The 24,671-nt window shown below is 33.0% G+C and overlaps 1 protein-coding gene across 1 annotated transcript; it reads right to left on the bottom strand.

Moving 5' to 3' along the window:
• Positions 1-2,133: 2,133 nt before the first annotated feature.
• On the bottom strand, positions 2,134-20,375 carry LOC110027856 (armadillo repeat-containing protein 6). The gene is given in 10 exon segments (XM_020729470.1): positions 2,134-2,351; positions 2,353-2,415; positions 3,189-3,367; positions 3,675-3,782; positions 4,093-4,215; positions 4,687-4,815; positions 12,835-13,118; positions 13,501-13,818; positions 14,216-14,403; positions 20,017-20,375. Coding segments are annotated over 10 exon segments (1,467 nt in total). The 5' UTR covers positions 20,034-20,375; the 3' UTR covers positions 2,134-2,293.
• Positions 20,376-24,671: the final 4,296 nt, after the last annotated feature.

The following is a 24,671-nucleotide window of genomic DNA, read 5'->3' as shown; positions in this document are numbered from 1 at the left end:
AGCATCCACAAATTTAAGAAAAAAGTCTCAGCTAGACTATTCACAAGAAAATTAATCAAAGTTCTACTTTTTTCATTTGTCCAATTGTCTGATATAACCGAGCACCCATATTTACTCCATGTTTTTTTATGCTCCGCTAACATCTTATTGATTGTAACAACCTCATCTTTGAGTATCCAAGTTCTCAATTCATGCATTGTAGGTGGAGTAAAATCAGGTCTAAAATTAGCAACTGCTTCAAACACAGACATGTAATTTGGGTCATTGGCAACATTCAATATCAATCTGGCTTAGTAACAAAATCTACCAATTGCCCTACATACTTCTTTTCTTTCCTATTTTTCCACTTAAAATTTAGAGTAGAATTCCTTGCTAGTGTTGTTGTGAAAGAATCCACTGGAACTCTTAAATCTATGTGGCCTCTGGGAGGAGTCAACCAATGATGAATTTGTAGCATTTTAACCTTCACTAATATTTGTTGCATATAACCCACATGACTCAACTATCACATCCACATTTAGTCGTCGGTCCTGCCGGCAACTATGCCCATTTCTAAATTTTGGAATTAAAATATTGAAAATGTTAATATATATTAAGAAAATATTTATTTTTTAAAATTGTCCTTTTGATAATCATATCGACACACCTTATGAGTCGTCATCTTTTTTTTTTTACCATGTTTGAACTTTCTTAAATAAGCAGACTAACAAGGAAAAAATTTTACATCCGGACTGCAAATGTCTAGACAACGGCCCGGATGCAGTGGAGGTGGGAAGAAATCGGACATCCACCCTCCTTGCTGCATCTGGGCCGTTGTCCAGACATCCAAAGTCCGGATGTAAAATTTTCATACCAACGAGAGTCCTTAGTAGGAATCATATGCATCACTCCAAATTAAACTTGCTATATTGAGTTAGACGAGTGCAATTGCCATGTTAAAACAATGATATAGGGGTTGATATTTTGATTAAAAAAAGACCTTAAGATATCCTTATTAAATTTTGAATTATGAAGAATATAAAAACTATGAAACTCACTTTACAATTAACATGATATAAATTTTAATTAATTTCTCATATATTATATTTATTAAACTCATCAATGACAACTTTTTTTCCTATTTAGAATCTTTAATTAGCATTTTTGATGGCTTAAATTCAAAATCCAGTGTTCTACATTGATCATTTATTCTCATATTTATGCTAAAAAAAGACCATCACATTAAGCAGGTTTTTATTTTTAAGTTCTACAAATTTAAAAATTTAAAAATTAATATTATTTTCTAAACTCATCGTACTAAATTATAAAATTCAATTACCCCATTAGTTTTCAAAATATATTTTATAACTTCAAACAATCACATTAGTCCTATAAAACAATAACCATAAAATAATATCTTAAATCACAGTTATTACGCATTACGCCTATAGATGAGTCCTAGAAAAACAAGCCAATTAATCCCTAAAAACAAAAAGTGAGCTTACTAGGATACACTGAGTATACATTTTAATTAATTATACCTTTACTTTATATTTTTTAATTTTAAAAACGGTAATAAATTTTATGAAAAATATGCTCGGGAATCTATTCCGAAGGCCTCTCAAACGAAAAAATATTAGGGCAACTCCGGATGCATCGGAGTCAAATAGTGAGTCGCTACGTGTCAGGTGGACCTCACAAATTTTAACATTAATCAATCTCAATCTATTGTGGTGGGCCCACTTGACACATGACGCCACCATTCGACTCCGAACACAAATTGTGTAATACTTTCTCTCAAACGCCAAAAAAAGCAACCCATGCTTCGGAGGCTTGGCTTCAGATTAAACATACAAAAAAAGGGCAATTTCATACAGACCACCCGGAACCTGCTATTTACAAACCAACCATCCTCCTCATCCATTTTTCTAATATCAAAATTAATGGTAAATGCCCAACCCATAATTTTTTTTTATCAAATTCTCAATCGTTTGTCTTGACATAAATAAATACGTCGATTCAATAGTTTTAAATATCACTTGGTTTTAAATATCACTTGGGTGATTAATTTCTAAATATCAATGCTTCGGGTGATTTGCATGTAATTATCCTAAAAAATATATATTAAGCATAAATACTTCATTTCCATCCAAATTCAACTCAACCAAACACCCCATTAACAGATTACACTAGGCGTTTGCCTTGTAGACAAAACTTCCTAAAAAGCAGAATCAAACAAGAGCACTAGTACACAAGTAGTTTATACTACGATGAAATATTGATGCAAAAAAATAAATATAATTTTAGTAGAATTCTATGCATTGTAATCATCCAAACCCAAGTCCCGCAGTGCAGCGCTGGCAGCATTCCTGGGTGTGGTGACTTCCTTTTGCTTTCCTTATCACTTCTTCGATGCCGGCGCTAAGAAGAATAATCCTGTCAATGTAGAATGCCAAATTAGAACTATAATACTGATTCACAAGAGGTGTCACAAATGGTAGAATCATATGACAAAAAGAAGTTTACACACAATTCATGTATATTTACATATCTCACACCTAAAATTTCATAATCTATGCACGAAAAGATGCATTTCACTTTCAATGATAATAGTACTAATTTTCATGTGGTATTAAAGATTTGAGAGTTATGTCTGTAAATATGAAAGTTAAGGTGTGAGATATGTAAATACATAAGAATTGTGTGCTATGCATGTAAATGGCCCCATGAAAAAACAGCACTATAAATGAAAGAAACAAATCTAGAAACAAAAACCATAATAAATTTAAAATACGAAAATCTACCTTTCCATCGAAAGCTACCACGAAATGAAATTGACCTATTACTCCATATATTTCATTCATATTTCTCCTATAAAAGTTAAAGATAATGAGGCTTACCTAATGTGTGCATCTTTTATCCAACAAACATCAATACAAAAATAGAAAAAATAAACTTTCAACAATATTGGTGGACAATTATCAAATTATATTTATGTTAGAATGCCAGTGCACAATCATAAGATGTCAATTTTATTAGATTTCCAAAAGTAAAGATAAATAAGACATAACGGTAATCAATTTTGCATTAATCCTGCAGCATAACAGTTCACATCCCATCCCAATTCCAAAGATTAAATTCAAAGCCTGAGTTGTACTTCAGCCATCACAAACATGAATTATGAATAACATGAATATTAATATAAATACCGGTTTTCAGGATTCCTAACCACCAGATTGCGGATCATGAAGCAAGATTGCCTCTGCAATTGATGCTCAGAGGGGAACTTCTGCATTGCTTGGATTGCTAAATCTCCAGCCCCAGCTTCTACTGATAGTGCAGCATTTGCCGGGGATCTTAATGAAAGCACGGTAATAATTGACATGACCTGCAACATAAATTAACTGATTTATATTAATAAGAGAAGGTTGGATAATTTACATACAAAGCACTCAAACCCTATGTATTTACACATCTAATGCCAAAACTTCAATTTTTACATACATGCAACACTCTACCAATGTATGAAAAGATGTATTTCACTTTTTAAAAATTAAAGTAATTGTATTTTTTATGTAATATGAAAGATTTGGGTGTATAAATGTGAAAAAGTAAGATTTAGGTGTTAGATATGTAAATAATGTCCACTAGGCAAACCAGAAGACAAACAGCATAGAATGATTATGCCAAGGTACCTCAAGCAATATAGAAGGCTCATCTGAAAATCTGAAGGACAAATTCATTAGTTTATCAAGACCACCTCTCTGTACAATAGCGCCCTTGTTCTCATCACTCCCTGCCAACTTAAAGCAGAACACAGTTTAAAATAAGTCAATATACTTCTCTATTTAGGGCTCATTGGGCTTCTTGTAGTCAGGAACATGTTTTGAAAAACTATCAAAATTTTAAAATCCTTTTTTAGTTGGGTGAGCTTAAACCCTGACAATGATTTCAAACATCACGAAGCTTCTCCAAATTCTCATCAAAAAGGGTAATTTTAATTTCATGCTCAAATTATGTAAAAATTATCATTTTCTAAAATATAATTTCTATTTGCAAACAATTAAATAAGCTCTTGGCAAAATGAAATTTTGCTTAAGGATATAAGAGTACCTTAGATAGCAAAGAACAACAGGCTCTAGCAACCGATTTAAAGCTAGCTTCATCACAGTCATCTATACATCTAAGAATAATGTCAATGCCACCATTTCCAGCTATTGAACGGCAAATTTCATCCTGTAGACAAATAAAGTTCTATCATTCCTAAATAAAAAGAGTAGATTCACATCTCAGTCAAAAAAATATGAGAGCAAGAGTTATGTCTCATAAAGAAATGAGATGGGAAAAATCTAATTAAAAAGAAAGTGAATTCCCTCCAACTATCCCCATTCAAAAAAATTTCTGTAACATTTGCAATGCATACCATGGCCAACTCTACATCATCGAATGAAATTTATTCAATACAAATCATATTTCAGACATATTTGTACCTTATATTTCCAGTTTCATCTCACCGGATACCTTATTTCTAAATGCCGATATATAAAGGCATAATTATTAAAATAAAAATTCTATCATAAATGTTAGAATGAGGTTGAGAATGTGACACGTATTGTCATTTTGTGTTAATGATGAGCAAGTTGTAACCATGGGCAGTACAATTTTGTAAAATTTGCAATTCAAATAAAGATTGTCAAAAAAACTCACATTGACAGCAACAACTTTCAGAGTAATGCATGCTGAAACAAAACTAGTAGAACGCAGCCCATCACGAAGTGCTTCAACAAGAGCATCTGCAATTCCAACTTTAGCAAACCTTCTAGCATATCCATAAACCTGGTTTTGAATTTCAGTCATGCTAAAAGACATATAATTATGTGTAATATTGATAAGAAAAGAAAAAAATCAAAATGAGTAGTCAACACTAATATCGAACAATTTGTATAATCATATCGGTAATAAGCATGATGCATGAAAGAAAAAACCAAAATGCTTCTCATTTCAGAATTTCGTTACTTAAAATTTATACGAGAAATTATCAATCTTTCAAGATGGGTTGTTAAGGGAGAGGCAAACTAAAATGCTATTATCAAAGAAACTTTTAATATGGGATGAAATGGCTAGTTTTATTCAGAAGATTCTCATAAAATATTTATGAGTCGAAAAATAAATTATACAATAATAAACAGAATTGATGGTCAATTTAGAAGGTACAAAAGGTTATCAACGGCAAAGAATTATTAAATATTACTAGAGTTTAGATTGATTATAAGAAATAAATATGGCAAAAGGAATAATAAGCAAAATAAAACCTACAATCTTCGATGATTTATGTAATAAGATGGATTGCCAATAAGCTACATACTTGAGTTTGTATTGATTTGTAGCATAAGCAAGGCAAAAAATAAAAGATGTAGAACTTTTGATCAAATTTGATTCATTAAATGCAAAGATAACAGGATTTTAGATAAAATATAAACACTAAAAAATTGAAAAGAATACTTTAAAAAGTAATAAATGCCAGATTTAAAGAAACAGTTATTATGTAAGAGTATAACGATCTATGATATAGATTTATTCAAAAAATTGAAAAGAAGTTCAGAAAAAAAATACATGAAAATAAGAATTTAAAACCACATGAGATAACAATTAGCTGGGTTAAAAAAAAAAAGTTTATGAAATTTTAAAATCTAGGTTTTTTATTTTTTTTGCTTGCTTAGCTTCCGGAACAATGTATGGTGTTTTTGTAATGTCTTTTCTTTTCTTTTTTTTTTTTGATTTGGACCCATTTTTAGGCAAAGGGCGAAATGGCTAAAAATTGCTTCAAAAAAGTTACCCCACAAAAAGAAAATAACATTTGTCCAAACAACAACATTTTAAACCAAATTTATCAAAAGCAGAAACACACACAAACAACAATGCTTAAGATAATGTCAAATGATAGTAGAAGTTCATCAGTACTAATGTTTTTCATATTGTGCCCTGAGGTTGCGGCCAATTTCGTATGGCTGAGCTTCTTTTCTCGCCGCACAATTGTCTTGCCCTGGCTGCATAGGCAGCTGATTGCGGTCAAGTTCACCGAGCAAGGTTCAGCTAGGTAAACATCTGGGAGATGTGATCGGCTTTGATGTGTGTCAATTTGGACAGCTCTGGCACAAGTGATTGCGACACATGCTTTCATTTCCAACGTTTGTCACTGCATGCGCATAACTCTTCGTGACTATCTCACACATGTTCAAGGTTTTTAGGGTTTTTTGGTGAAACGATTCCATGGGTTGCTCATGCTGTTGATGACCTCTCATGACATCGATGTTTTGTTCATTATCGATCTCCAAGAAAACTTAGCAAAGCCCCACGCACCACCCATTTCTTCTCTCTTGTTTTGAGTTGAATTTTGCACATTTCTCATGTTCGTGGTTGTGCTCGATCTCTTCTTTTGCACTATGTCAAGATTTCTTTAGCATCATCTATTCCATCAAAGCCATTTCGTATAGCACCTTCTACCTTGACTTCTCAAAGAACTCGGTTGACCCACCTGTGAAGTTGTCACCGTCTCCCCATGTGGCACCTAGTGGCCTTTGAGACTTCTCGCCTTTTATCCTCTCTGAAGGTTAAGCCCCCTTCACCACCTTCACACTCTTTGCGAATGTGATTTGTGATTTGAATGCAACAAAAGTCTTCCTCTCTGCACAACTATCTTTCATATTTCTTTCATAAAATTTCACAAACAATCAACATAAACAAAATTTTTCTTTTGAAGACAATTCTGCTCCTCTTTTCCAATGAGAAAAAATCCATCCTTGCCAAGCATCTAGTCCTTTCACTTATTCACAAAATTTCAAAGCACGGAGATAATTTGCGAGTTTTTAATTGATTTGCAATTGATTGATGACTATTATATTGAGCTTAGTTATCCTGAGAAGTTATAGTCATTAATTTTTCTTATTATGTCACACAATAAGCCCACTCGTGCTGCTTCGAAGCATTTCCAACACTCCATTGAGACAATTAGCACGTATTTTGACATCGGGGTTGAATCTCTCGTGAAACTGTCTACCGACGTTGTTAAATCCCTAAACCCAGCTTTTTGCACAAACACCGCAAGAAATTCATAGTGATCCGAGATACATGATGTTCTTCACGGTATTTGGTATCTCTTCCCATTCTAACATTAATACATTAAAAAAAGTAAAAAATAATGGTCTAACATGTTTTTTATAAAAAGAAATGTATTGAAGCAATCGACGACACACATGATGCACATGTGAGCAATGATGAGAAGAATGCATATGGTGGGGTTGCTACACAATATCTTAGTAGTGTGATTTTAATATTTGTTTTACATTCGTGATGGGTGGATGGGAAAAAAGTGCTCACATTAGCCAAATGTTTAAATTTACAACCCGACAACGTGAATACAAATTTTTAATTCCTCTCCAAGGTTAGTACATTTAAGACATTGCATGAAAATTTTCATTTTAAGATATGCACTTATGATGTTATTTATTCAAGAAAATATTAACTCATTGAATTGAGATATCCACTTGAAACTATTTCCCCACATGAGATATCACCTTCCTGATTTTGAGCACAACGACTAAGTAATTGGAGGGAGGAATGAAATCTTCAACAAGAGACACTCGTCATTATGGAGGGTTATCGAGAGAGCATTCAGAGTATGGAAAAAAAAAGTGGGTCATACCAAGATGTGCCGACACTCCTTAAAAAAATATGTCAAGGTACTTGTTACAACAAAACTCTATAATTTTATACGACGACATTCATCTCGAGAAGATATTGATTTCAAGGCCTTACATGCAGATCCTACTTGTATTTCTAAGGAAACATTCCAAAATCGGGTCGAACATTCATTTTCTGATAAACTTTTGTACGAATGAGTACAATACATTCGAGGGAGAAGACGTCCATGATATGATCCGGTTAAGATAAGAGATTACAGATGTTTTGTTGGATGCATATTTTCTAAATCTTTGTAGCATTTTGTATTAAGGTTTTCTTGATGTGTCCTTCCTACGCTTTGATTTTATTATAAAACTTTCATTTTTTTAATGTTTTTGTCGCATATCTACAATTTTTTGTCAATTGAAGCAATAGTGCATTACAATCACATGAAACATGAGTCAAGAGCATCAGGTATTTCGAGAGTACCATTCTGTCTATGTGGCATGCAGTGTATTGATTAACAAATCAAGAAGAGAAGATAGCTATGTGAAGAGATTTTATTGTTGTCCCCCAAAAACATGACACCTAAATATTGCAATTATCTTCTTTGGATTGATGACACGAATGAGTACGCTTCAGACAGTGATCAAATCAGGAGATGTTGTCATGAAGAGAAGATTATCCTAAAGACTTGATTGTCAAAAAATGAAAACAAACATCATTCTAGGACTGCTGATTATTTTAGTGATCCTCGTTATTGTAATTATATGCATGAAATGATTAATCATTTTTTTATATATTATTGTATTTTGTACTCCAATAAAGTTTTTTTTGAAGCAAGATTGTTTTTGTTATTCTAGTGTAATTATTATGAAAAACTACATTTATTCTGATGCATTACATATATAAAGACAAAATAGTATTTTTTTTATTAGAAACAACTGCAGCACAGTAGATTATCCAAATAGACTCTTATTTTTCCATTAGCAGCTTTCAAACAACACCTACTTCTTGGAAAAGCAGCAACCACCCCAAACACACCCTTAGGTGTAAAGGTGAACCCTACTTAACATCTTACTATAAATAATTGACCAAAGCTTTGAATTATGCTGAATGAAAAATGAGGAATAGAAGCTTGTAAGCCTTCATGGATGAACTCCCGTCAAGGATCTCCAAGCTTTTCCCTCTCCTTGGGTGGTAGTGACAATTAGTAGCTGGCATGAAGAGAATAGTTCTTTAGTGGTGTGTTGTGAGCTTCCTCCTCAATATCTTTCATGTTAGGCACCTTTATCTCTCCATTCTAATCAGCTTCTTCTCCAACCTTTTTTTTATTTCTCTAACTTAACATTAGAGCAATTTTTTATAATTCGGTCTCAACTTTTTTGTGCTAAAAAATGATATCTAAATTGTTTTTTTTAATGAATTCTTACTTTTAAAATTTAAAAATATCAAAAGAATTGTATTTTGATTAAAATTGTTATGGTGTGATCTTATCTCTATGTAAAATGCCCGTCAAAATTTAAGGACGCTATAAATTTATTTCTACTTTGAACTTTGAAAAATTTTCAAAATATTAGACCTATGCTCTTTTTTATAGAAATATATATTTTACATTGCCTCAATGTTAGTCATAACTTCTTCATTTAAGACATGAATAATATAATTTGTTCATTTTTTTTTCCTCTCTATCCCTAAAACTATTTTCAAGGCACCCTCTTTGAATTCCCATTATAAATATTTCAATTTCCAAAAAATTAAGTCTCAACCCCAACCCTAGCCAATACTTAAATACACATTAGTCCAAACTTCACCAAATCTGCTAATATAATACAAACCCATTATCAAACCAAACCCTCACCTCCCAATTGAATCTTTGACTTCTGATCAAAGAACTTAAAAGTATGATCAACTTAGTCGAAACTTGGTTAAGCTCCATTTTAGTCATGCATAAAGTCTGCTTGACCCTTCATATTCTCATGATCACTTTATACTTCACAAAATCCCCCACTAAGTCCAATGGCTGATTCCCCTCATCTTCTTCATTAATAACACAACTCCCCACGCCATGGATAAACAACACAACAGAAACTTCTAAAATGCCTCTGAATTTAATCTTTCACATAATCTCATACAACAACAACAACAACAAACTTTTATCTCACTAAGTGGGGTCGGCTACATGAATCCTTTTTCTCTATTGCATCCTATTGAGGGTCATATTTTCATTTAATTCTAATAACTTAAGATCATTTTTTATACAATATGCCCAAGTCTTTCTAGGTCTACCTTTGCCTTTTTCAACATAAGTCGAATCTAAAACATCTACTTTTCTAATCGGATCATCAGATGATCAACGTTTAATGTGACCAGAACCATCTAAGACGACTCTCTCTAATTTTGTCCACCACTAGAGCTACACCAACCCTATCACAAATATATTCATTTCGCGTTTTGTCTCTGTGTAAAGCCGCTCACCCACCTAAGCATTCTCATATCGGCAACACTTAACTTAGTTTTATGCTTCACTTTTAAATGCCAAGATTCGGCGCCATAAAGCATTGCAGGTCTCCCAACCATCTTATAAAACTTTTCCTTCAGGTAAGTGGTACTTTTCTATCACACAATAGGCCCGAAGCATTCCTCCACTTCAACCAACTAACTTGAATTCTACTAATAACATCCCAATCTATATCACCATCAGTTTGAACAATAGACCCGAGATATCCAAAGCGTTTACAGTTTTTAATCATTTGATCACACATAGTTGCAACACTTTCATTAGAGCTCCTACTACTAAAATTACATTTCATGTATTCTGTTTTAGTTCTATTCAAACGAAGGTCCTTAGACTCCAATGTAGACCTCCATAATTCAAGCTTTTCATGAGTTTTTTCTCTAGTCTTATCCACGAGAAGGATATCATCCTCTAAATGTCCAGTAAACGAAAAGCATACACCAAGGTAAATCCTCCTCTAAATGTCCAGTAAGAGCATCCATAACTAAAACAATAAGATGTAATCAAACTAAAATAGGAAAATATTTGGTCAATCCTCCTTTCGTTCGAACACAACTAACAACTCTAGTATACATATCTTTAACGACTTGAATATATGTCATATCAACTCCTTTCTTCTCTAGAACTCTCCAAAGGATATCTCTTGAAACCTTATCGTGAGCTTTTTCTAAATCAATAAAAATCATATGCAGATTCTCCTTATTATCTATAAACTTCTACATCCAACCTCTCAATAAATGCATAGCTTCCATAGAAGACTTGCGCGACATAAATATAAATTGATTATGAGAAATTTTTTAATACTTTTTAACCTATGTTCAATCACCCATAATTTAAAGTGCAACACATCGACTTAATTCATCTATAATTTGCACACTCTTGCGCCCCCCTTTATTCTTAAAAATGGGGACCAAAATATCATTTTTCCACTCCTCAGTCATCTTTTTAGTTTTTAAAATAATATTAAAGAGTTCAGTAAGTCAAGAAACTCCCAAATCTCCTAGGTTTTCTTTAAAGTCTCCTCAACTTCTTTTTTACTAATGTGAGGGTGAAAATGGAATATTTTATTATTTTTTATGATATTAAGATCACTAAGGTGGATCATTTTTTCAGAAACTTCATTAAAAAATTTATCAAATAATTTACCCACCAATTTTAAATGTCTTTTTCTAAGAGAAACACTTTTTTATTTTCATCTTTAATACACTTTACTTGAGTTAAAACTTTACATTTCTTCTCTCTTTGTTTGGCTAGTTTATATATATATATTAACCTCTTAAGTATCTAATCTATTATAAATATCATTAAAAACAAAGTTTTTAGCGTCAAAGATTATTCTCTTAGACTTCCTACGGATCATTTTATATTTTTCTCAATTCTCTAAGTTTTTACATTTAAACTAATTTTTGTAACATAAATTCTTACATTTTATATTTCATGCACATTATTATTCCGCCACCAACTATTTTTATTTATAGAAATTTGTTCTTTCGATTCTCCAAAGACATCTTTTGTCACTTGTTTAACAGTGTTTGTTACTTTATCCCACATAAAATTTGCTTCTTTATCGACATCCTAATCTTGAAATCTTGAAGTTTACACATAAAAATAATTTTATGTGTCTTTGACATAATCTCATAAGCTCCAAAAGTTTATGTTTGTATTATAACTTCATATTTGATTAACCTTTCATATTCACCCCTGTCAATTTTTTCATGTTTTTTTCTTCATGGACTATCACTCATATATTTTTTGCACTTTAAAAGCTTCTCAATATTCTAAACCTTAATCATTCAAGCTAAACAAAATCACATCATTATTCAAGGTTGTTTTATGCTAGTTGTGCATCTTAGCATCATCCAACATACTAGAAAGTAATGCACATTTTAAAAGTATTCATTTTATTATTTTATATTATACCAGATTGTTCATTATATTAACGCAGCTATAACACATTGCAAGTCAAAGGCAGTAATGAGGATAGTTAATTATGGTACTAAAATACGGTCTCTCTTTAGTACCACTATATAAGGATCAATTTCTTGTTTCATTTCCTAGTCACGAGAATCTTTCCATCTCTTCACCGTTGCTTCCCTCTCCTTGAAGCATTCATTCATTTCTCTTTCCCCGCAACTTTATTGTTTCTCTACACTAGATTCTACCATTTCCAACAATTAAAGTACCAAAAGTCCAGCATGATTTTCTCTTTTGCTGCCCCAATTGTCATCACATGTGGTGCTTCCGTATAAAACGTGGAAGTGAGAGGTTTATTGTTGGTAAATAAGATTGGACAAATATCTGAAAAATAACCACATGCTTTCATGTAAGCTGTGCTTGTTTGATGTAGTATACTACGAGACTAGCAACCAAATCTCACACTCATTTAACTGACAAAAAACTAAACTCACTTTCATTATCCCGACAAAATGTTCTTATTGGCAAGTTCAAACAACTTTCAAAAAACTTAATTAAATGGAAATAAGGAATGTGCCTAGCCGGTTAACAAGGTAATCTGATAGATCATGATCCCAGGAAACTTTAAGAAGTTAATTTCGTGTTAGATTAAAAAGCAATAGATGAGCATGTAAATATAGAAAGAAATATATCATAATTTAAATTGTTAAAAGAAAAGGCTGAACATATTTGCATAAACATACTTGAGAAGCTACGACTCTCTTATCATCAGGAGTTAAAAGGATGCGTATGGCATCATATATGCTTTGTGGGCAGCAATTTTTCTGTTCTCTAAAAATCTTTACAAAAAGCTCGTCAACTTTTAGTTCCATGAATGATTCCTTGATGACTTCATTGCCAATAGAAGCAGCAGCAATGACAGAAAACCCATTGTCTAGTATTTTAGCATTTTGGAAGCCTTCTTCAAGAATATCCACAACAATTTTAGGGCCGCCACTTTTACCAAATGTGTCAGTGCTCTGAACATCTGTGGGATAAAACAACCTTTGTAAAGTATAAAACTAAAGTTTATGTTGAAACGAATGCAGTACTGTAACCTTATCAAGAGAAATATAGCTCCGGAATTATAATAACAACTTAAAAGATCAGCTAATAAGATGATGCTTTCAAATTAAATAGCATTACATTCCCAGTAATTCTGATCATGGATGTGTTCCTTCAAAGAAAATAATCTACTTGACATGAAGGAGCAGACAGTCAAACATAAAAAATGAATATAAAAATTAAAGAATACCAGATTATGAAGTACCAAAAATGCAACAAAAACCAACAAATCCATCAAACAGCTATACTTCATAACAAATGTATGATATTTCTTCTAAACAAATCAGAAGCTAAAGGCATCTCACCCTGAAGAATAGAGCTCAAAGCCCTCAAGGCCGAAACCAGAGGCCTTTCCAATCCACCGTAAAGAAAGCCACAAACTGAAGTTAGAAGTTCCACCCCTCCGTTCTTAGTTACAATGGCAGCATTGTTGCCTTCTACGTTGCACAGATCATAAAGCTTGTCAAGCATCCTAGCGATCTCCTCTAGATCCGCAGTCTCGTCAAGCACACCACCCTTTCTGTCTTCCAATTTTGACAAAAACGTGCTCCTAATGCCGTCCAGCAATTGCATGACAGGGTCATCCTTTGCACTAGTTACTCCAGGAACACACTTAATAATCCCTGAACACTTGTAGAAGGAAAGATCATCAAAAACATAATCCATTTAAGATGACCATAAAAACAGGCAAAACTCATGCACTCGATGGATGGTACATCACCGTGCATGGATAATTTCGTAAGCAATAAAAAACAACAAAAATTTCCTTATGTAGGTGGGGTAAGAGAAGATCCGTTTGGCGTCAACCACATTATGTGCAAACTTTAAACCCAAAATCTAAAGAATTTTCTCACACTCCAATTCAGAACAAATTGCTGGAGAAAAAAATGATTCGGTTTATCACTGGCGACTTAGCGAGTAGAGATTATCAAAGAAACAAATAAAAATTGGCTGGCAAAGTTGCCTCATGCCGTGACATTCATTCAAACTCAAATAGAAGGAAAGAGAAGATATGCTGACCGGAGAGGTCGACGCCCTGGAGAGTTAGAGTTTGAAGGGCATCTTGGAGGGCCTCATCGGGATCCATACCGAGATCTTCCATGTTCTCAGCCACCATAGCCTCGAATGCTTGCTGGGAAATTGTGCGCTTAGAAGAGCCCATGCTGTACGACTGCCGCCACCCTCCCTCCCTCCCTCGTCCAGATTCCCTGAATATAAACCTCTCGATTCAAAATACTTGAATTGTTGGAGACGAATCCGCTGATGCTGGAAGGCCGCGAAGGGTTTATACAGATTATAGGAAATCAGGGACCGATATAAGACCAATTTAACAATTTAATAAATGATCATCATAATTTTTTTTATATTAAAATAAATTACCAATTATTAATGACTAATTCATTTTATAATTTTTCCCCCCTCCAATAAATCCTTTTAAACAATATTTAAGAAAAAATATAGTGAAAATTTGATTATTTTATATTATTTTATTTACATAATAAAATTGTCTATCACAACGAGAAATATCTCTAATTTACTATGATAAATTTCATACGTACGAACAAATATTTTTGAAGAATGACTAATGATGAAATCATTATTTTTCTTCAAAATCTTTATCATTTTAATCACTTCATCTCATCCATGGTGAAATGCATGATTGGCATGTGCAATTAATTATCATGAAAGTTAGAGATTATTCAAGATCAATGATGCAAATATGTTTCATATAGATAGCTATTTTTTGGCTCTAACATAAAGTTAAATATGAAATTTTCTACTATTGCATTGAATATGTCAAGGTCAATAAGAGAGTCTAATTGTAAAACACATGTTTTGTCATGAAAGTATTAAGATCCTTTCAAATTTAGAAAGCTTTGCCTGCTTTTGTATGAAATTATGTTTGAAAAAAGAAATCTAAAATTGAATTTAAATTCATTACTTTTTTAAAATTGGCAGAAAGACAAATCAATAATTTGCTCAGAATTTTACTCTGATGGAGGTAGTCGTAAGTATACTAATTCTAGTATTCAACCTTTGCTCTCTCATTGGGGTGTCCTTCATTAATACAATTGTCCCTATATTCCTAAATAAAATGACATTGTTAAACACAAACATTATCATCTTATTGAAATAGCGTAACATTGATGATAGAGCGCTCACTATCTCAATAGTTATGGGCGTGCACTTTTAATTGCTTCCTATATCATAATAATTTTCCATAGATAAGCATGGAAAACAAATCACATAGCAGCTCATTTGTCATAGATCACACTCACATTCATACTTAAATTTTTTGGTTGATAATGTCTATCCTAGCTACGCCCTTATTTGTTCACAATTTAGTTCTCAAGTTTATTTGATGCATCTTTAACGTGAAAAAGCTACAAACAGCATTATCCCATCTCTAACAAAACTGATGTCTCCTCTCATGTTGTGCTCAATGTGGATATCTTTTCTTACCATAGTTTAGATAACCAACTCACAAAACTCCCCCATAGCTTCACCTACATCACCCCTTATGCTCACTCCTAATTTCAAAGTTTTAAATGCCCTCAATATTCAAAGTTCATCATTCGAAAACATTCTAAGACCAAAAATAAACCCCAAAATATTGGTTTGCAATTTATTCAGATCATCTAAAACAATTTGTATTCTCATTCAACACTGTCATTCAATTTCAACTTCTTAGTAGCATCTTGATTGTTTATACGTGTTGAGTGAGAAAAATAATGCATAAAAATGTATGTTTATGTGTATGACGATCTCTAAGGAAAAATCAAGAAGATTTTGGTGAATTTTACTAGAGCGCCTCAACTTTATGCCCAATGCCTACGTGTCATACAGAGATCTCCTAACATGAAGTTTTCAACGTGCTTAAAGCCCAGACACTCAAATTCAACACATTAGTGCAACCATTTGGAGTGCCACAACATCTTTGACTCTAAAATAAATAAAAGAATCAAATGATAAAGACCTCGTGTTGAAATTCAAATTTTGAAAAGGGGGTGGGGAGGACAATTATAGTGCATAGACTTACTTAACTTGATGTCCTAGAGTGACAAATAAGGTTGAAAGATATATGAGAGTAGAGAATGAGAGCTAGAGTGAGTGTAATAATGTGTGAGTGCCTATTGGAGCCAAGAGACAAAAAGAGGAGGAAGAGTACTTGGGAAGGACAATTTCATTACAAATTCATTGGATTTCCTAGTTTTACTTTCCTTTTTGTTATCTTCTTATTGTAATTTGTGTGTACTTTTATAATTTGTTGAAATGAAATGCTTTGTATTTGTGAATTGTAAAATTATAATAGGCTATGACACATTGCTTTTGAATTTATAGTTAAAATTTAAATCAATGAATGAACTTTATTGTGTTTTGAATTTCTCTACTTTTTTGCATTTCACTCATCATAATTTGCATTTAGTGATGTATCTACTAATATTTAAAATATAGCATAGGTTAATAATGTAACACCCAAAATTTTGAAACTTAGGTAAAGTTCAACAATTTTTAAAATGTACCACAAATTCTGTACTCCTTAGTATTTAACCAAATTATTTTTATAAAAATTCTACACATCAAAACAATCAATTTAATATAAAACACTATATATTAAATTTGAATGGATTGAGAGAGATGAAATTCAAAAAGTATTTGTTTAATAACTTAATTTAAATGTTATTTAATCCTAATTCCTTCCTTAATTCGCATATGCATTGTAGCTAGCCGAGTCTCCCACTCCTTATTCACGCATGCATCAGCCTAGTTTTGATTGAAAGATTGGGGGAAAAGGGAGGGTGAGATAAAATGCAACATTTATTTATTTTCCCCTACCTCCCCTGTTTAGATTCGTTGGACAGTATGTATCCCACGAACCCGGTACGATCCTGCACTACACCATGCACAAATTGACAGCAGGTCCAATAGTCGCAAGCTATAATCCGAAACTTCAGAGAGAAATGATAAGTATGAAACCCTCCTTAGCGATATTATAGAAATTCATTTTCTTTCGCTTATTTCAATTTTGATGTCTGTCATGAATTTGTGTATTTATTTTGTTTTTGGTAGACATAACATAAAATAAATTTGCATTGAAAGTGTCAAACTTGGTTTGTGGTTTTCCATAAGGGATTTCAGCACAAAATCAATGAGAAGAAAGCAGGATTAAGTGAATATGAAGAAGGGGGAAGAGGAAAAGATGGTATTTCAAGGGAATATTTATGTTAGGAAACCTGTTTGAAGTATGTTTTGGCAAATGAGTTAAGGTTTGGGATAAATCACTTTATGAGCCTAAAATTCATGAATTCCTACCATGTCTACAATTTTCAAGTTATTCATACGAGGTGGAGAGCTTGAGATGAGCGTGTGGGAACTCATTGTAGGGCTGTTTCGTCTAGTCATGTGAAATAATCTCATGTTAACTTTAAAAAATTAATTATCTCTAAGTTTTATTGTCATTGTGACATTGATACTTCTAAAATTTCTTCTATACTGTGGATGGATACTTGCATTGAATTTATATATGTAAATTGGTTTTACATGTGATACATTTGATGTTATGATATGCTATGATACAGATGGATATGCTTATGAAATTATTATTTGTAAGTTTTCATTTGTTAAGATTCATGCATGATATTTGAAATGTTTGTGATCAATGTTTGATACATAAATGATGACTTAAATGTCACAAGTGATGTTATGGTAGACTATTACATGAGTACTTATAAGTACTCTATACAGAAATGTGGTATTTATGACTGCTAGTTTTCAGGCAATGATGAAATTCTGGGAACTGTTGTGATCAGATGGTGAAAACATAGAGAATCATTTGTATCAGAGAATTATTGATGATTGCTATGTTTGGAGACCCAACCTGTATTAATAGTTAACATAGCTTTTGGGGCAGGGTGAAAACCCTTGATATGATAGGACATAAAAATAGTTGAGGCCTAAACATTACACAGGTAACATTGCTATGATATGGCTATAATAACATTGTTATGGTCATGCTTATAATTACATGTTGATGACTACACATGAATGAATAACATACAAATTTTATATAACATTTATGATTTTTCACACTATCTATTTTTCATGTAGATATGTTTTATGATTCTAGCATGTTATGTCTTGTGCATCGATATGTACAGTTACTTACGAGCATGCACTTTCTTTTTTGTGGATAAAATCTTATTTTAACCTTGCTTATTTCGTTCAGCCTGTTGTTGCTCACTCTATATTGTTTACTTTTAGGTAGGGGTAAGGAGCACCAAGACGAATAGAGAGCCGTCACTTGTACAGTTGTTGCTTGCTCTATAAAAGTTCATTCGAAAATGTGTATGCCCTTTATGGGGACGAGAAAAATTGCAAAATAGAAATAGTTCCAAATATGTAAGGTCTCAATATTTGTGCGATGAGACTGTTGTCCAGAATTATGATATGATGATTGAGAGGGTTTCATAGTATCATTGTGATCTTCGTCCATTGACTCAGGATGTGTTGGTGTACAATGTAAATTATCTGATCTACCATTGTAACCCCTGTAGGACACACCTGTAGGACTCACGAGTTGAACTAATTCCTTAATTTTCATCAATAGTTAACCCCTGCAGGACACACCTCTAGAAACAACCTTTTATACAAGTCCACGAGTTGAACTAATTCCTTAATTTTCATCAATAGGTATGTAAGCTAAAATTGTTTTACAGTGTCATCTTCATTTATAGCAAAGCCAACAGCAGCAATGGAAAAGAAAGGATAAAAAATAAACTTATAACTATTAGAAAACTAGCCATTCTTATGTACATTTGAAAGTAGAGCAACGGTTGAGACTTCACCTCGCATCTAAAACCACTTGTAATTTATTGCATTTCAGTTTTGTATTGATATTTCCATTAAGAATGTTCTGAATCATCAAATTATGTATGTTATAACTCAAGTTCTCACTATAGAATAAAAAAAAAACTACTTAAAAATCGCTCTCAAAATTGGTTTCAAAATTGCAGCACAAGTATGTTATAACTGAAGTTCTCACTATAGATTCAAAAAAACCACAGCTTTTCTTGAATAAGAACACAATTTAATTCTTATGAAAAGTTAGAAAGCATAACAAATTACTAAGAAAGGCAAATTTGCTGTTGGATCTGCGAAGAATTATATACTTGCTCCATTTGTGAGGTAAGTTAGCCAGAATAACAACAAATGCACTTTGTGCACCTTAATTGACCTTTAAAAATCAGAATGAAGAAGTTAATTAACATTTTTTACATTATTTTTTTGCCTCCAAAATTAAAGTTTCAATTGAATTAATAAACATAAATACTTTTACTAGTCTGAAGTGAAAAGTACTAATGTATGAAAAATATTTTAATTTCAATAACTTTTTCCTATGATTAGGCATACAAAATAGGAAATGATGTCATAAAATATAATACAACATAAGAAAAAAAAAGCCTTGAATATTTATTAAATTTTATTCTTTAGGGGGAGAAATAATAATTTAATGAGCGGTAATTAAAGACTCAACAACATATTTCAAGAATATTATTTCAATGTGGTATGATGAATCAATAACTTTTGACTAAATACTTCAATTCCTGATCTTTTAATAGATATATAAATTTTTGTGATGTTTATTGTTTTCTAAAGTGATTCCCAAAATTAGTTTCAAACATAAATATTGGACAAATGTTTCCTTCAAACCTTCAAGATTGACAGATGCATCCAACTAGTTTTCGAACTTGCAACACATGGCTTTAAAAGAAATAAAAAAGAGAAAAAAAAATGGATAGCAGGAGAAAAATCATACATACCAGAGTTGCGGCTTCATTATTTTCTCCACACGTCTATGGCGATATCATCGTTGCACAACCAGTGGGAATCCCGACATTGCCTTCCCACAGTTAGCGAGGAATGCAGCGGTATCGCGAGGGATCGAACACCAACGGGATGGCTTTAGGCAAAATCCGAAGAGGGTCGGGAGTCAGCGGCGATTCTATCGTTGCCTTCCCTCTGTTAAGGATGGTATCGCGAGGTTTTGGTCACTTACGTGATGGTTTTGCAAAAAATCTGAAGGGGGCCGATCATGGGAGTGTGGCCTGGTGGCTAGGTATTCAATCGGGGCCGACAATGGCGAGGAAGGACGGGAAATAGAGCGCGCGGGATACTTAATGTGGAAGAGGAAAAAAAATTAAAATTAATTTTTTTTTGTTTTTTTAGGCATTTTGCTAACACTTTTTATTCTGTTATAGATATTTTTGGCAGCACTCTTAAAACTGTCATTAAACATATGCTGCGAAAACCTTAATTTTTCTAACCCTAATATCACTCACTGCTCCCCTTTAAACAGAAGCATAAATGTGTCCCCCCTCTCTCTTTTTCATTTCTCTATAAATAGAAGTCCCCTTGACATATAAAGGCTGTCGCTAAGACTCTCTCTTACCCCTCATGTAGGGAGATCTCTCACATTCTCTTTCCAATAATAACCTTCAGGTTATGTGGAATAAAAGATGTTAAAAAGCCCGGGAATACCCCCTCTTTGCCCCCCAAGGCTCAACTCTTCATCTCTCTCTCTCTCTCTCTCTCTCTCTCTCTCTCTCTCTCTCTCTCTCTCTCTCTCTCTCTCTCTCTCTCTCTCTCTCTCTCTCTCTCTTTTCCTTGGAATTTGAATCTATTCTTTGGGCACTATACAAAAGACAGATGATGATTCAACACAATCAAAGAATAATGAAGGTATTGAGTCCTTTTGTAAAGTAGGATCTCGTATTATTTTTGAATGCATATAATTCAATAAAATATCTCATATCAAAGACAAAAAGATGGAGAAAGAGAGATGAATGAGAGCATCTCAAGAGAACTTCATGAAATATACTAAATTATGATCTTCTGTAAGTCAGAGAAAGATAGCTGTTTAGAGATAGCCAGAGTTCTAAAATTTCAGGGAGAGAAGAGAAAAAAAAATTAAAGTGGTAAATTAATTGAAGTAATATATAAGGAAGAAAATCAATAAAATAATCAAGTAATGTGTGTTGTATTGTATGTAAAGAATGTGATATGAATGTCAGGTATTACTGATACGTCAGTCATCCATGGTGCCTTGATGAAATGATGGAGTTTCAAAAGTTAGACAACTAATAAGGGATCAAAGGGTGTTCTTATTGGTCATGATGGTTTACACTAAAACCCGCCCATGCAAATGTGGGCTAGTTGTTCTTTCGAGGAAAATGAAAATGATCAGATCGACAAGTGGGCTCAATTCAACCACATCTTTAAGTGGGCTCAAAGAAGTAAGAGAAATTTAACGAAATTTTATGCATGCCCTTAGTTATGTATATAGAATGTCAGTGATATGTATTCCAGTGAAGCTATTATCAATTGTGTTGCAACCCACCTTTTAGCTCCAGTTAGATTCTAATCAGCTATTCATATGTTACATTTTTTTTTGAAAAAACATATAACATCTTATATATTATATCTAATTACAAAGTATATGCTCTATGAATTGTACAACACATTATATGGATTCCATATTGTATTGCGTATAAAGATACAATTCCTCTCTGATCGTCCAGTTTATTTTCAAAACAGTAATTTAAAATCAGTCATAGACGTCCAAAATGAATTGAATGGTCAAAATATATAACTCTGCTTATGTATTCCGCGTATGATTGGCTGCATGCCACCTCAAGTTATGTCAATCAGGAAAGACGAAAATCATACATCTAAATTAGGAATTTTCTATAATTAGAAGCTTCGTTATTTAAATTATTTTCAATGTCTTTATTATGATTTACTTTCCTTTTAGTTGAATATTTAAATTAGGAATATATATTATTAAGTTACCTAAAATAGATTATGTACTTTATAATAAATTGTAAGATTATTATTTAATGGAATGAAAGCAAAGGGAAAATGAATCAAGCATATTCAGAATTCAACATATTTTTCTCAAAACTTTGACATGGTATCAGAGCCAATTTTTTGTCCTAACCACTGATAATTGTTGGAGTACCATCAAGACTCCTTTCTCGCCGGCCTTCTTGCAGGACGAAAATGAAGGAACTATTTATTTGTCTTGATTCTCGCTCGTCTTCTTGTCATCTCATTAATTCATCAGATCTCCTTCGTTAGTCATCGCTGCTTTTGCGGCATCTTAGATTGCTTCTTCCTCTTCGACTTCGTCCGCTTCGACTTCTGCTTTTTTGTCGCACCCAAGGATTGAAGGCTTCGACACTCCTTCATATACCAGCGACTTCCACAATCTTGGCTTCGACACTCTCGGCTTCGGCACTTTTGAATTCGACACTCTCAGATTTCGACACTCTGAGGCTTCGACACTCTCAGGCTTCGACACTTTTGGACTTGGACACTCTTCAGCTTCGGCACTTTCGGCTTCGACACTCTCAGGCTTCAACACTCTCAGGCTTTGGCTCTTTCGACTTCGGCACTCACTGTTTGAAATTTTTTTTATCCTGACAATGTTATCAGTTTCTTGTTGACAAATTGATGCTTCTTGATTAGTCAACATCAATTTGAGCGGAGATGTCAATCAGAAAATACAGAGATCAGACAGCTAAATTATGAGTTTTCTATAATTATGAGCTTCCTCATTTAAATTATTTCCAATGTTTTTATTATGATTTATTTTCCTTTTAGCTGAATATTTAGGTTAGGAATATATATTATTAAGTTACCTAAAATAGATTATGCATTTTATTTTGCACCTAAAATAGATTGTAAGATTATTATTTAATGGAATGAAAACAAAGAGAAAATGAATCAAGCCTATTCTTATTTTTCTCAAAACTTTGACAGTTACCAACTTAAAAAGTTTATCAAATGATTCAAATCGCGCCTTCACTTCAAAACTTTGAATAAAACCATATGGCTTCTGTCTTGAATGGAACCAATTACATACATCAAAGTCTCATTTCTCATATTTGAAAATTAAACCCTCTATTATTACCATATAGCCCCATTCAACTTTCAAAAACATTGAATTCCTCATTTTAGAAACGTTATCTAAGAAGAAAAGCTAGAGCCAAAACTCCAATTGAAAGTTCACTTTACGCATTCAAACTTATAATTTCTGCCGCGGCATGAGGTTTCACATTTCAGGCTTTTACAGCTCAATGTTTTTAATTGTTTATAAAATCTTTTAAGCGCTGTTAGCTCTTCTATTGGGGGTAGACAAAATGATGCTCTTGCTGGTTCCAAAGGGGACTGAAACTAGGAAAGCTTCTCCCTCGTCAAACTGAACTACTGTACTAAAAAGTAACGACTATTTCTGCGCAGTGTTCTTTGAACTCGTAAATCGTGAGATTGATTCTCTTCTTCGGTTCACATGTACTCCCCCACCTAAATCTTCAGTTTTCGTCGTTAAAAAAAAAAATTCATAAAAACTTGCAGAAGATACATGACGCGTTGAAAGGCTGATGAGAATTACTGTACTTATATTAATATGAATATTTTTCTTTTAAAAATGTCAAATATCCATTTATCATGTGCATTTAGGCCCGATGATGAGAGTCCGCATAATGTGCATATAATTCCAGAGCCCCCGCGTCAAGTGTCTATAATTCTAGAGCTCCTGCGTCACGGTGGGATCGAACCCTTGACTGAAGGGGACTTACAGTGACCCTGCCACCAACAGGCCAAGTCTTGCAATGTATCATTCAAAACAATTACAACATATGAACTAACTTATCAATAAATATAAGATGCCATCTCAATTTTTTTTTCTAACTCTTATATTGGGTGTGTGAATCCACATACAAATTTGTTGAGAAATTAGGACAAAGAAACTCAAGAATTAACATAACAATTAAGAGCGAACACAAGGATTTAATGAGGGTCAGCAATGTGACCAAGTCATCAGGAATAATGAGTGACGACTTCTTTTAATTTCTTGAAAATAGTACATCCCCTTAGGGTTATAAATACAATAGATATATATATATATATATATATATAACTAGTGTACAATATGCAATTACAAAATTACTTTTTATCGTACCGCAGTGGTGTTGTCCCCGCACCCCCAACCCAATTAACGAGACTCTCCTAATTGAACAGATGTTTCTGCTTCACTCCGCCTCAACATTTGTCCCTTATCTGATATATGAGCCCACCTAATAAAATTAATGTCCATAACTCATGTAATTTGGATAATGGAACAATATGAGAGCGTCTGAAACCCTATGCTTATGAAGTAGATTTTACTTAAAAATGAGATTTTTTTTTTTTTCTACCAATCCACAGTTTAGGTAGTCCCATCAAATTCCTCACTTCAGGTTAATCAAGTGAAGTATCAACAAATCAAGCAGAGTGGCGTTCAACGTTCTCTTCTATCACGGTTTAGGATAACATCATGATGTGAACAAAGACATGAAACGTCCTATTCCTTGTGACAAATAAAGAAGAGACCAGAGGTAAAAACAAGCTGAAAACCAGCCGGTCTCACTACGAA

The sequence above is a fragment of the Phalaenopsis equestris genome, unplaced genomic scaffold, assembly GCF_001263595.1.
Source record: "Phalaenopsis equestris unplaced genomic scaffold, ASM126359v1 Scaffold000455, whole genome shotgun sequence".
Lineage (NCBI taxonomy): Eukaryota > Viridiplantae > Streptophyta > Magnoliopsida > Asparagales > Orchidaceae > Phalaenopsis > Phalaenopsis equestris.
The sequence above is the reverse complement of the archived record's forward strand: the minus strand, read 5'-3'. Positions and strand labels throughout refer to the sequence as shown.